Source organism: Mya arenaria, chromosome 7 (assembly GCF_026914265.1).
Source record: "Mya arenaria isolate MELC-2E11 chromosome 7, ASM2691426v1".
NCBI classification, from domain to species: domain Eukaryota; kingdom Metazoa; phylum Mollusca; class Bivalvia; order Myida; family Myidae; genus Mya; species Mya arenaria.
The window spans coordinates 58,811,271-58,826,804 of record NC_069128.1 but is presented as its reverse complement, the minus strand read 5'-3'; the positions used below and the strand labels follow the sequence as shown (position 1 = coordinate 58,826,804).

At 35.7% G+C, this 15,534-nt stretch overlaps 1 protein-coding gene across 1 annotated transcript in view; it reads left to right on the top strand.

Moving 5' to 3' along the window:
• LOC128240369 (kalirin-like) overlaps positions 1–15,534 on the top strand; it is a 206,779-nt gene that overhangs the window by 16,508 nt on the left and 174,737 nt on the right. Inside the window, 3 exon segments of the mRNA XM_052956997.1 lie at positions 2,477–2,599; positions 2,945–3,136; positions 5,129–5,298. Coding sequence (XP_052812957.1) covers positions 2,477–2,599; positions 2,945–3,136; positions 5,129–5,298 — 485 coding nt within the window.

Sequence of the window (15,534 nt, the reverse complement as noted above, 5' to 3'; positions counted from 1 at the left end):
TATTGTAGTGAACATGAAATTCTCCATTGAAGTTAACATGAGGCTCTCCATTGAAGTAAACATGAAATTCTCCATTGAAGTGAACGTGAAGTTCTCCATTGAAGTGCTCATGAAATTCTCCATGGAAGTGAATATGAAGCTTTCCATTGAAGTGAACATGAACCTCTCCATTGAAGTGATCATGTAGTTCTCCATTCTCCATTGAAGGAAATATGAAGTTCTCCATTGAAGTGAACATGTAGTTCTCCATTCTCCATTGAAGTGCTTCTGAAGTTATCCATTGAAGAAAACATGAAGTTTTCCATTAAAGGAAACATGAAGTTCTCCATTGAAGTGAACATGAAATTCTATTACGAAGTCCTCATGAAGTTTTATATTGAGTACTCAAAGTTCTCCATTGAAGTGCTTATGAAATTATCCATTGAATGAAACATGAAGTACTTCATTGAAGTGCTCATAGATTTAGTTTGAATAAACTGCGTCTATTAGCAGTCTTCCATTGGCTGAAAGAATTGGACATTTTGTTTTAATCCCGATTTTTCTGCCCACTCTTCACAAACTTTGATTGAATCTTTGTCTTTATGAGATATATGTTCAGTTTGTATCCTTCTGAAATCTAGGTAAAGTGTGAATATAAGTTATGTAGGGTCTAACCAAGAAGAGAAATGAAGTGTTTTTGATTAGTAGGCGAAGTTGAATTCAATAAATGTCTAGTATGATGTTTAACTAGATGAAATGTTAGTTTAACCATGTTTATGTTGTTTACAGTTAATTAGTTGCAACCGGTTGTTAAAAACTTAGGCCAGAAATCATTTTAACTAGTTTATTTTTAATCAGAAAACAACTTTGTACAAAATAAGGCCATCCTTAAAAAATTGAATGTTTGCTGTAACGCGACCGACTCACGAAATTTTTTTTTCGCATCCGAGCGTACGGAAAATAATCTTTCCGCTCATTATATTTTCTTTCCGCTCATTATTTTCCTTCGGCTCATTTATATTACGTCATGCAGTTGACTTTTGTTTTTATCGACAAAATGGCCGACGAAGGCGAGCGTGTAACCTTTGCGGTTACAGTTATCGAGAAAAAGGGGCCTGAAACCATATTCCATGCTCGAAACTCCATTAGAAAATTCAGCACAAACTGGGCTGGTTGTTACAAAACAGTATCACTTGTGGTGATCACAGTAAACTGGTTGTTATCCTAATCACAACACAGTAAACATCTATTCACAGACTATATCTGAAGCTAGTACACATATAACAGCTAGCATTTGGGAACAACATCATTTTTCTATACTGCGTTTCTAATGAATTCTGTATTTAATAGGTAAATAAAGGGTGTGACACTGGGCTCAAAGCTAGTAGACTGTCTTCTGCTACCATTTAATGACATATTACTTTCAGGAGCATAATAACAATGTTTATAGCAAATTAGCAACTTCCTTCTTTAGACTATCAGTCAAATAAGCAGACTGCATTTCTGCACCTGCTGAGTCTACTGCCTTGTTTACAAGAAGCTTCCTAACTTACAAGTCCAATTGCATAACTGCAGGACATCAAACATGTCTGCACCCTGAGTGGGACCTGAAGTTTAGCTTGCCTGTACCTACTTATGTGTCCACTGCCTAGTGTATCCATTATAATTAAGGGTCAATACACAATTTCAAGAGATTAGGGTGTCTGCAAGGTAGCAGGGGTCCGGCCCTAGGCTGTAAATTCCTTTAGGCCCAACTGACTGCTACTGTCTCGCCTGGTTTGTCTAGCCTGACTAATCATGAGCAATCAAAATGATGTAAGCTTTACTTTAACATGGTATATCATAGGTCAGCCCAAAATCCAGGTTTACAACACATTCATGGGTCATGATTTGTACATGATTTCTACAGCATTTTGGTCCCTCTTGCTGTTCTCAGTTACTGATAGGAGTATGGGAACTTTATAGAACTGGTAAACAACTCAGGATGACTGAGATTGCCCAGGAACATTGTGAGTAGGTTTCTAAAAATGTTACTCAAACAAAGCCAATAAACAAAAATGATGCAATGCATTAGACTTTATTAACAGGAAACTTATTTTGGATGTTCATTATAAATATCAAATTTATTATTATAATGTTCTGTAACTATTTATATTGTAATCCTAAGAGTTTGTTGTACAACTATGTAGACACACTGATGAAGTATCTGTGTCCATGGGATCTGTCCAAATGAGGATGATGGAATGAGACATGTCTGATGATAGTCATCACACTGTACTACATGATAATGGATTAATGGATGAGGTCTGTCCAAAATGAAGTGTCAAGCAATCTGAAATGATAAGAAACTTATTTACTGAGTAATTTAAGGCACACAATGGGAAAAAAAAATCTCTACCTACCTACTCACTGTAAAAATGATGGGTAGCGTTACAGCAAACATACAATTTTTTAAGGATGGCCTAAAGCAATCAATGAATACTGTTTCTGTTACTAGGTGATAGACTGGTTGGATCACCATGGTGACATATTCCTGAAAAAGAACAATTCCATCGGGCGGAGCCTTCAGCGGTCTCGGGCTCTACAAAAAAGCCATGAACACTTCGAGTCTGTTGCCAAGGTAGTACTGAATTCCATTTGCGTTTATTTATTACTATTTTTCCAAGGAATCATACCATTTCATTGGTGTAACTTGATGACTGATTTTACGAGCAACATAAAACCTTCTTTCCAATGTATATGTTAATATCAATTACTTTTACCAGCCTGTCTGGTTTTCGATGCTGAAGGTCAATGTTTTATCAAAGCTTTGTGTTATCTAAGGCAAAACAATATTACTCGGCTCCACCAAATCAATGTATTACTACCAAAATATTTTCATAGCATAAGAGGCTAAAATTTTCACAACTGAACTGTTGATCATTACATGTTACCCTTAGGCTAATGTACACTCATTCGGTTACAGAACACCATTACAAATGCTGAAAAACTACTAGCAGCAGCAGACGAGCTCGCCCAGACGGGGGAATGTAACCCAAAGGAAATCTATAATGAGGCTCACGAATTGGAAGAACGAATGTCCTCATTCCTGGCAGCTCTCGCGCGTCGACGGTCAGCACTCGACATGACCGTGTCCTTTCACTCGCATGTTCATGCGGTAAGTAATCAATGTTGTTTGTTTCTATGTAAAGTTAAAAATCCTTGTTTCTTTCGGCACTTACGCATCAAAGGTCTGAACTCCATGTAAAGTTAAATATCCTTGTTTCTTTCGGCACTTATGCATCAAAGGTCTGAACTCCATGTAAAGTTAAATATCCTTGTTTCTTTCGGCACTTACGCATCAAAGGTCTGAACTCCATGTAAAGTTAAATATCCTTGTTTCTTTTGTCACTTACGCATCAAAGGTCTGAACTCCATGTAAAGTTAAATATCCTTGTTTCTTTTGTCACTTTCGCATCAAAGATCTGAACTCCATGTAAAGTTAAATATCCTTGTTTCTTTCGGCACTTATGCATCAAAGGTCTGAACTCCATGTAAAGTTAAATATCCTTGTTTCTTTCGGCACTTATGCATCAAAGGTCTGAACTCCATGTAAAGTTAAATATCCTTGTTTCTTTCGCACTTAAGCATCAAAGGTCTGAACTCCATGTGTAAAGTTAAATATCCTCGTTTCTTTCGGCACTTACGCATCAAAGATCTGAACTCCATGTAAAGTTAAATATCCTTGTTTCTTTTGTCACTTTCGCATCAAAGGTCTGAACTCCATGTAAAGTGAAATATCCTTGTTTCTTTTGTCACTTTCGCATCAAAGATCTGAACTCCATGTAAAGTTAAAAATCCTTGTTTCTTTCGGCACTTATGCATCAAAGGTCTGAACTCCATGTAAAGTTAAATATTCTTGTTTCTTTTGCACTTAAGCATCAAAGGTCTGAACTCCATGTGTAAAGTTAAATATCCTCGTTTATTTCGGCACTTACGCATCAAAGATCTGAACTCCATGTAAAGTTAAATATCCTTGTTTCTTTCGGCACTTGTGCATCAATGGTCTGAACTCCATGTAAAGTTAAATATTCTTGTTTCTTTTGCACTTAAGCATCAAAGGTCTGAACTCCATGTGTAAAGTTAAATATCCTCGTTTATTTCGGCACTTACGCATCAAAGATCTGAACTCCATGTAAAGTTAAATATCCTTGTTTCTTTTGTCACTTTCGCATCAAAGGTCTGAACTCCATGTAAAGTGAAATATCCTTGTTTCTTTTGGCACTTAAGCATCAAAGGTCTGAACTCCATGTAAAGTTAAATATCCTTGTTTCTTTTGGCACTTAAGCATCAAAGGTCTGAACTCCATGTAAAGTGAAATATCCTTGTTTCTTTTGGCACTTAAGCATCAAAGGTCTGAACTCCATGTAAAGTTAAGTATCCTTGTTTCTTTTGTCACTTTCGCATCAAAGATCTGAACTCCATGTAAAGTTAAAAATCCTTATTTCTTTCGGCACTTATGCATCAAAGGTCTGAACTCCATGTGTAAAGTTAAATAACCTTGTTTCTTTTAGCACTTGTGCATCAAAGGTCTGAACTCCATGTAAAGTTAAATATCCTCGTTTCTTTCGCACTTAAGCATCAAAGGTCTGAACTCCATGTAAAGTTAAATATCCTCGTTTCTTTCGGCACTTACGCATCAAAGATCTGAACTCCATGTAAAGTTAAATATCCTTGTTTCTTTTGTCACTTTCGCATCAAAGGTCTGAACACCATGTAAAGTTAAATATCCTCGTTTCTTTCGGCACTTACGCATCAAAGGTCTGAACTCCATGTAAAGTTAAATATCCTTGTTTCTTTCGGCACTTATGCATCAAAGGTCTGAACTCCATGTAAAGTTAAATATCCTTGTTTCTTTCGGCACTTATGCATCAAAGGTCTGAACTCAATATATGACCGTATCAACACTCACACTGTAAAGTTTCCATATTTTTTTTTGATCAGTTTAAAATTTTAATGTCTTTGTTACTGGTGGCACCTGTGGGTTGATGTCTGTACTCGACATATTTGATGTTTCATTTATGTACATGAAGACTCTTAAAAGTATTATTTTGAAGTTTTCTCTCTTTGTTCAAATTTTTCAACAATCTTTGCTTTCTCTAATTTACAGCTGACCTGCTGGCTGGAAGAACTTCAGAGTGAGTTACAGAGTTCCGAGATAGCTGATACCTTCGAGGGTGCCGAACAGCTTATCGCCCAGTTTAACCAACAAAGGGACACAACTCTGGATGCTGCCATGAACACAGTCGGGGAGGGAGAAAATCTCCTGGAACAGCTCAGGTAGGAACAACTGTTCTGTTTAGTGTCCCAATTAATAGGTCCATTCATTATAATTGCTTAAATAATTGGGAATTTAAAATGAGTAGCTGCGTATAACAGACAGAATAATTAATTGATGAAGAATTGTTTTCTTTAGTTGTATAAACACCTTCATTAATGGTGCAATGTTTTGTTGCCAATATTAAAACAAGAACCTAAATACTTGTATCTAAGCCCTACTGAAAATGATACCCACAAAAGTCTGATTGCTTTATTATGCAGCTGTGACTGTGTTTGTAGTTTGCAGATAAATCAGTCATCTAATCCATGTAGCTTTTGTGTTAATGTTGTAAAAAGTACCCCAGGGTTAAGTTGCATCTATTCAGGTTTTGTTTGAAAATTAACCAAAAGTGAAAGAATACATACATTACATAATGAAACATGTATGCTGCCTACAATGTTAAACTGCTCTGTTTAGTTCAATTTGAACATCTATGATACACTTGATATCAGTTAACTATGTGTTCACTCCCACTTGTCTCATTGTATAATAAACAAATGATGGAAACAGCAACATCGGCAACAACAAAATCAACAATAACAACAACAATAACAACAACACCAACAACAACAAATACAGTAACTGCAGGAACAAGCAACATTACTTTCATCAACAACAACAACAACAACAACAACAACAACAGGAAGAGCAGCTAGACAGTTGGAGCAACAACAACAGCTGCAACAGCAACAGCAGTAACAATATTGGCAACAACAACAACAAAATGGAGACCAGCAACAACAGTAGAAACAAAAAGAGCAGCTAGACAGTACCAGCAAAAACATCAGCTGCAGCATTTAAAGCAATAACAACAAAATCAGCAACCACAACATCAACTACAATGACAGCAACATCATCAGCAGCAACAGTAGCAGCTCAAATAACTGCAGGAACAAACAACACCACTGTCAACAACAGTCACAGGGATAGCACCTAGACAGTTGCAGTAACAACAGCTAAAACAGCAGCAGTAGAAGCAACATATGCTGTAACAGCAGCAGCAGCAGCAGCAGCAGCAACAACATCAGCTGCAATAATAAAGGCAACACTATCATTTTCAGCAACAACATTAAAAAATTACAAAACCTACTGACACATAAAATAAACATCCTTCTTCATTGCCCATCATGCTGTGTGATTGGATAGGCAGAAGCAGCAGGATGGTTCCAGATTTTTAATTGTTTTTTAATTGTTCTCTGATAAAATGCCAGCGCAGTGCTGGTAACTGAGTGTAGAGATAAGTAATGTGACAAGTTTGTTTAACTTCACTGCTGCATTGCGGTGTTACTGTTGTGTCATTGCATGACTTCGCTGTTAGTCAAACATGTTTTCAAGAGCAACATTATTGTAATTGTTGACTTCAGTGTCCACTTATTAGGTCATTTTTATGTCACTGCCAAGAAATGGTAGGAAGGTCAGTATTAATTTTATTTTAGGTAAGATCTGAGTGTCATTTTCACACTAAGAACTGATGCCATTTCATCTAGGTCAACAAGTATGTAGCTGACTGTACGCAAAATCGCAATGAAATACTGACAGGTGGAAGTGTTTTGCACACCAAAACATCGATTTTAAAAATAAAAACCCAAGGGGGTTAGGGGGTGAAGGGGTTAATATGCTCTCAGTCATCGATCTGTGTAATCCAAAATTAGCCCTAGCTTCGCGCCTGGTGAGTGTTAACTAGATTGACTCAAAAAACAGTGTGTCCATATATCTTGCAGCTACAAAAATACCAAATAGATGTACCTGCAGTAGGGAAACTGATATATGCTGATAAGCCATACACTGATAAGCCTTGTATGGCTTGGTTTGGCATAAGCTGAAAGGTTAACTGGATTTTTTATGGATAAAAAAATGACTGTCAGGAAAAGTTTTCTAGTGGGAATAAAACAATTACTGTCGGGTGCTAAATTTTAAGAGTTGAAGGAAACCGGAAACAAATCTTTTTTTGTGTATGCCTTATGGTGAAGGACATATTATAACAGTGGCTTTCTCATTCTAGTTATTCTGAAATTATTGTGAATATTTCTTGATGAAATACTGATGAAACCTGCCTTATCTTCTACAATGTTTTACAACCTCACTGACAAATGAATCAGGGATAGGTGTTCAAATGAGATGCAATTTGGAAAAAACAACCGATATTATTGACAAAAACCAACCCATTAAAAATAATATAAGCAAATATCACACAAAAACCAACGTATTGGATGGATAAGCACATAACACACAAATACCAACGTATAGTGGCAAACTCGCACATCTGTTAAAGTACTTTGAAACTGCACAAAGAGGTATATGCACACCTACATTTCATGGGTAAATATACAATATACAAAGTCTCTGTCAGAGGTATACCGAGACAAAGATTGTGAACAGGAGAGAAAGAGAGAAGGGTAATTCCCATAACACTTAAAATGATGGGGCTTGGGGAACTTAGCTTGTGTAGAAGGGTGTGTTTAATGTTTGGCAGGAATGTTCGGTCTTAGTATTTGCTAGCTGCATAACTTGCAAGTAGTTTTAAGAATTGCTAAAAAATAAAAATTGGTTTGAATTTTTAAAAACAAATGTAAAGCAATAAGTTTTAACAGAGCTCATTGTCTACTTACTGTAAAATATCAGTAATATATAGGGGTAGTAGTGCACACGCTGCATCATTTAGCAGTCGAAAAAATAAATACATACTATCAAGATACAAGATACAAGAATCTTTATTTAAAGTCAGGTATATGATAACAAGAAACATTAGCTCAATAAGCTATTTTCCCACAGGAATAACAAACATGCATTACATATCCAAACATGACAATGAACTGCATGGTGACCTGGAAATATCAATGAACTGCATGGTGACCTGGAAATATCAATGAACTGCATGGTGACCTGGAAATAACAATGAACTGCATGGTGACCTGGAAATATCAATGAACTGCATGGTGACCTGGAAATATCAATGAACTGCATGGTGACCTGGAAATATCAATGAACTGCATGGTGACCTGGAAATATCAATGAACTGCATGGTGACCTGGAAATATCAATGAACTGCATGGTGACCTGGAAATATCAATGAACTGCATGGTGACCTGGAAATATCAATGAACTGCATGGTGACCTGGAAATATCAATGAACTGCGTGGTGACCTGGAAATATCAATGAACTGCATGGTGACCTGGAAATATCAATGAACTGCATGGTGACCTGGAAATAACAATGAACTGCGTGGTGACCTGGAAATATCAATGAACTGCATGGTGACCTGGAAATATCAATGAACTGCATGGTGACCTGGAAATAACAATGAACTGCATGGTGACCTGGAAATAACAATGAACTGCATGGTGACCTGGAAATAACAATGAACTGCATGGTGACCTGGAAATAACAATGAACTGCGTGGTGACCTGGAAATATCAATGAACTGCATGGTGACCTGGAAATATCAATGAACTGCATGGTGACCTGGAAATATCAATGAACTGCATGGTGACCTGGAAATATCAATGAACTGCGTGGTGACCTGGAAATATCAATGAACTGCGTGGTGACCTGGAAATAACAATGAACTGCATGGTGACCTGGAAATATCAATGAACTGCATGGTGACCTGGAAATATCAATGAACTGCATGGTGACCTGGAAATAACAATGAACTGCATGGTGACCTGGAAATATCAATGAACTGCATGGTGACCTGGAAATATCAATGAACTGCATGGTGACCTGGAAATAACAATGAACTGCATGGTGACCTGGAAATATCAATGAACTGCATGGTGACCTGGAAATATCAATGAACTGCATGGTGACCTGGAAATATCAATGAACTGCATGGTGACCTGGAAATATCAATGAACTGCATGGTGACCTGGAAATATCAATGAACTGCATGGTGACCTGGAAATATCAATGAACTGCATGGTGACCTGGAAATATCAATGAACTGCGTGGTGACCTGGAAATATCAATGAACTGCGTGGTGACCTGGAAATATCAATGAACTGCATGGTGACCTGGAAATATCAATGAACTGCGTGGTGACCTGGAAATAACAATGAACTGCGTGGTGACCTGGAAATATCAATGAACTGCATGGTGACCTGGAAATATCAATGAACTGCATGGTGACCTGGAAATATCAATGAACTGCATGGTGACCTGGAAATATCAATGAACTGCATGGTGACCTGGAAATATCAATGAACTGCATGGTGACCTGGAAATATCAATGAACTGCATGGTGACCTGGAAATAAAAGCATATAGTTTTATATAGGTACAATATTGGAACAATTATTTACAAAAGCCGTTTCTTATTATATTCATGCTACATTTACAAGAAGTAAGATGGTTTAGAGCACTGAATACAATGACAGTGTTCTCAATAAGAACCGGCTGCCGGCCAAAATGGATGGTTCAAATGGCAATTGTGCCGGTTAAAATTTTGAAAAATAAATTAATTTTAAATAGAATAAGTTGAAGCAGGTCGGTTACTTTACTCTTTGAGACGGTTCAACTGAAACTTATTGAGAACCCTGAATAATAAATTCAACTAGTTTTCTCTTAGAGTTGGCACAGATGTCTCTACCTTAAACAGCGTACATGCATAAACTGCTGAACGAAATCAACCCCTGACTGCACGGAATCTGGGCGACCACTTACTTTGGTAGCTTTCTAAATAATTAAATCAGCATTTGATGGGAGAAATAATTGCTGGATAACACATACTTTGTTTTACAGATCACTTTGCAGCAAAAACCACAATTGTGTACTACATATTTAATTGTAAAAAATATTTTCTGTTACATTTGTTCACTTTTACTGATTGTTTATATTTCTCTTGCTTTGTAAGCTGAATCCACTTGTATGTAGGTACACTATGATACCAAGTGTCATCTCATAGCATCTGATTTTAATTAAATCATCATTTTGAAGTTCAAGTTTCACTGAAGGTTGGGTCATTCAGTGGTCATCTTATGGTCAATGATGGTCATTTGATGTGGACAGTTCACAACTAAACTTCTGAATCTCTGCAGACATCCAAGACATATTGTAATGGAAACATTGATTTTCATTTCTGTTGATGCCTTTATATAATGATAAGGACTGAGAAATGGGAATATTTCTGAGTGTAATTGCTTTGTAACTGGCCATTATGACCGGACTCCAAACAAATATAGCTCTAGAACATTTTCAAATAATGGAGTGGTAGCTACTACTTCTTTTATTTTCTGACCAATTCCAGCTAGTATCTAAATTCAGCCCCATTCCCAATGATAATATATGTGCTTTTTTCCAAAATGTGAAAATAAAAATCCCAATCTTAAAATTTGAAAGAAAAAAGAAGAAAAACAATTGGACTTCAGACCATTTTGTATAAAAGAAATGGTGTTTCGTAAAAGAAACAAACTTGACCATACGTATTTTACCTTTTTTGTTTTCCTTTCAAAGCATTCTTGTTTAGTTCTAGGCAAATTTAGAATTACAAATTTCAATCAAAATGAGGCATTTCTCCAAATTCCAATGGCCCAAGCCCCATAACCCAAATTGTGGAGAAAAAATACTGCTTTCAAGTTCCCATACAAGAAGTGTTTCCATATAAATGAAGGCTAAGTCTATGGATGCCCAATTAAAGTGGAAATTCCATTAACCTAGATTTTCTTTAAAAGCTGCTGAAGAAAAATAAAATGTAAGATTTCATGGCATTCTACCAAAGTGATCAAGCAAAAAACAATGAGATTGTGAATTAGCTTATAACAAGTGGTTATCTGTGGAAGACTTTGTCTGGAGTATTCACCTGGGCTGCTGATAGAAGGTTGTGATGGCTGGGTGTGGTATGAGGATTGTAAGAAACTACACTCTGATAATACAGTACATACTGTTACCTTGGGTATGATTAACCATCTGGGAGAAAAAACAGCATTGAACATGTTGTTATTGTTTGTATACAATGATGATGATGATGACGATGATGATGATGATGATGATGACGATGATGATGTTGATGATGATGATGATGATGATGATGATGATGATGATGATGATGATGATGATGATTATGATGATTATGATGACGATGATTATGTTGATGATAATGACGATGATTATGTTGATGATAATGATGATGATGATGATGATGATGATGATGATGATGATGAAAATGATCCATACATGTCATATTTCAAGAGACCATTTTAGGGTATTTTGACATTCTTGTTAGGAATTCCAGGGAGTTTTGACTTTAGACCAGGAAAACTTTATCAAATAACATACCACTAATGTGGAAACGTCTTTTTACCTTTTTGTATATCCTGAAGTTTTATTTATGCTTGTGACATTGTGATACTGTAAACTGTAATGCACTTGCAGAACAAAGCATGTCGTATAAAAATAGAGGCAATTTAATTGGCTTGCCTTCCTCCAATGTAAATTTGAAATTCTGTTTACTATCAGAAATGATGACTTTCAGACTGATAAAGATTGGAGCAGGTATTATAATTATCATTCATTTCCTTTATTATTTGTTTGCCTTTGATCATTATTACAGGTAAATTAAATTTCTTGGAAAAGATGATGATCTTTTTGGCATTTATAAAAAAAAAATGATTCATAATGCTATTTTCTTGCATGTGGGGTTGTTTATTTACGTTTAATTAAACTCACAGTCTGTGGTTTCATTTTGTCATTTTTCAGAAAATGGCAATGTACATGTATGTAAACATGCTGCCAAATTTCAACGATGTCAGGGGATATGGCATGGTGGTGGTGATTGTGGTGGTGGTGGTGGTGGTGGTGGTGGTGGTGGTGGTGATGATGATGATGATGGTGGTGGTGGTGGTGGTGGTGGTGGTGGTGGTGGTGATGATGGTGATGGTGGTGGTGGTGATGGTGGTGGTGGTGGTTATGGTGATGATGATGGTAGTGTGATGGTTGTTGTGGTGATAATGACAGTGGTAAGCTTGGCAGGTTGTCATGTTTTTGATGCATTTTGGCAAATAATACGACGATAATGATGGTAATGATTTTGATGTTGCTGGGAACAGTGATGATGTTGGTCAAGGTCTTTGTGATGATGATATTTTCTGCTGCTGTTGCAACTGCAACAAATTGATGGAGGTGGGTATAATAGTGAAGTATATTCTCATTGTTATCCTCATCTCTTATTAATCCATATGATAATGTTTATAAACAACTCTATTAGGAAGCAGCATTTTCAGAGGCGAAAGCAGGAAGGATTTAACTGACATTAAATGAAGAAGCAGGTAGAAGCTTTCGGCTTTCATCTATCATGTATTATCCCTGGAATACAATAGCAACTGTATGTTTCCTGAATTGAAGCAATATAACCAATGTTGAAGACTGTTAATCAATAAGTTGGTTTTGTAAACCAGGAAGGTAATCAATATCGGGTGATTAGTCAGGGCTTAAAATACTGCAGGCCCACACAAGTTGGCCAAAGAAAGACAAAGGCAATAGAGATTATTCAGGGCTTAAAATACTGTAGCTCCAAACAAGTAGGCCAAAGAAATTATAAAGTGATATCAATGTCACTGCAGAGAGCCTATAGAAATTTGAGAGGGCTGAATATATTGTAGCTCTTGCACAAAGTAGGCAAAATAAATGATAAATTGATATTGATGTCATAGTAGAAAAAAAACTGTAGAGATTAGTGAGGACTGAAAATATTGAAGCTTGAACACAAGTAGGCCAAAGAAATAATAAATTTATACCAATGTCACTGCAGAAAGAGGCAGTAGAGATAAGTCAGGGCTGAACATTATGGTAGCTCCAACACAAGTAGGCCAATTAATATCAATGTCATTGCCAGCAGAGGCTGAGCAAAAGAAGCATCCAAACAATGCTTATTTTGAGCACATTTATTGTGGCACTTGCAGAGCATGACAGACACATTGTCATAGTATAGGTCTATATGGAGTCATAGCCATCATCCTTTCAATCCAGCTATGGTGCTTGTTGAGTAACAGAACAACTTTTGGATCTATTTGCATCTCTTGTTTCAGTGCAAATTATCTACTGTTATACTGACAATACCAATAGTAACACAGAAAGTTTGGAAGGTAAAAGCCAAAATGTTACCAAGCAACAATGTAGAGGATTTGGGTACCTTTTTACATTAACCATGTGTTTTCGAGAAGTTTAGATTTGTGCTTAGTTTGCACAGATCAAATTTAACTAGAAAATATACATGCATCAGTGGTTTGTTATAAATTAAGAAGAACAATTGAAGTTTAACTCATATTTATGTGAGCCTACTTTAAAAGCATACTTTAGTCACAGAGGCCATCCTGTTTGTGGTTACTCGACTGACTCAGTATTAATAAATTAGCAAAAATACATTTAGCCATCTGCAGTGTCAGCTTTTTTCTCCAGGGGCATTTAAGTAGCTAGAAAGTACATACCACCATAAAAAATTCCTGGATTTCCACCCACCCCCAGAGTGCAAACAAACTTGTTTTTAATTGTGGCCTGACAGTATTTAAATATTGCTTGGCCTTACAAACAGCATCAGCATCTTAAAATAAACAACTCAAATTGTAACTCAATAACTGAAATTGTTATTTAATTATGTTGGCCTAATGTGCAAACATGTTCAACTGTCTGGGAAAACCCAGACCTGTTGGTTATTATATTGATGGTGGTGGTTGGTTTGAGAACATGTGGAATTAAATGTTTCCTGGCTAGCGTATACTTCTAGTATTGATGTGGAATGTTAATAGATAATGCATAAAATATTGTGATCCACATGATATAATGTCTGTGTGAGCATAGTGAGTTAATTGGTTATGAAATAAAGTCATGTTTTATGGTGTGTGTTAATGTGTTTATCGAGGGAAAAGTTTTCAAAAAGTTTAAGTGTATTGAAAAAGAGAAGTGATGAAAAAAAACAACAACAACCAGAATTGAGTAAATTGGATTTGCTACGTGATTGTGTTTTGTGGTTAATATACATGTTTTCGTTAAAAGTTATATCATGGGAAATTTTTCGACAAATATTTGGTGTATTTAAGTGTGAAATATAAAAAAGAAGCGAACAGGTGGATATGACATTAATTTAAATAGATGTGTACAGTTGAATGGATGCATCATATCTTGAGATGCATTACAGTGGCTTCGAAATTTCGGTTTGTAGAGTATATGTTATCATACGAAAGTGCTCGAGTATGTGATTTGGAAATGGTTCAAAATTCGTATAAAAACTGGAGTAGGAGACATTTTGCAAGTTTGTCGTTCATGTTTTTTTTATATGTCATTTCTGCTGTCACATAAAATAACGAGATTAAAGTTGAGTTCGTGCAATCATATTCAGATGGTGTTTGTTTTTATACCTTTAAGCTGTTATTAAACCATACTGAAAGTTGCACTTGATTTATTCCAGAGTTAAGTTTATTTTTAGCATCATTGACTCTTTAAAGGGGCACTTTCACATTTTATATAGGTCAGAAGTCAATTTTATTATATAGTGTGAAATGTGAACAGAATGCTTGTGACAATGATAAAACATCTATAAAAGTTAAAATCAGCTCTTTTGTTAGTAATTATTGATAAATGGGTCAGAAAATGCTCTATTTTGCCAAAATAGTCTAATAAAAGAAAGATGAAATAACTCAATTTTAAAACTTTTAAAAAGAAAAACCTCAGAAAAGTAAGATGAAATAACTCATTTTAAAACCTTAAAAAAGAGAAACCTCAGAAAAGTAAGATGAAATAACTCAATTTTAAAACCTTAAAATAGAAAACCCACAGAAAAGTAAGATGAAATAACTCAATTTTAAAAAAGAAACTTAAACAATCAGTGAACAAGCCCTTTAAGAGTTTGTAAATGTTGACCTTTTAAATTCAAGTGGTGTAATTGCCATTTCCTGAAATGAACATCGTTTCACATGAATTAAACATTTAGAATTGATTATGAAATTGTCTTTGTTTAAGGGATTCATTCATTTTTTATACAGTCACACAAGTATTATGTGAACAAAATACAGGCTTGTTAATTCATTTTTGATCTCTCAAATAAAAAAGCCACACTATTGAAAGTTGAATTATTGTAGGCTTAATTAATCAAATGAGTATCTATATATCAGTGACTGTTGTTGTTTGGTATTTAACATTATGTTTTAACAAAAAAATAAAATAAATGTTGCCACCTTAAAATATTTGATTAAGTCCCTTGAAGTGAT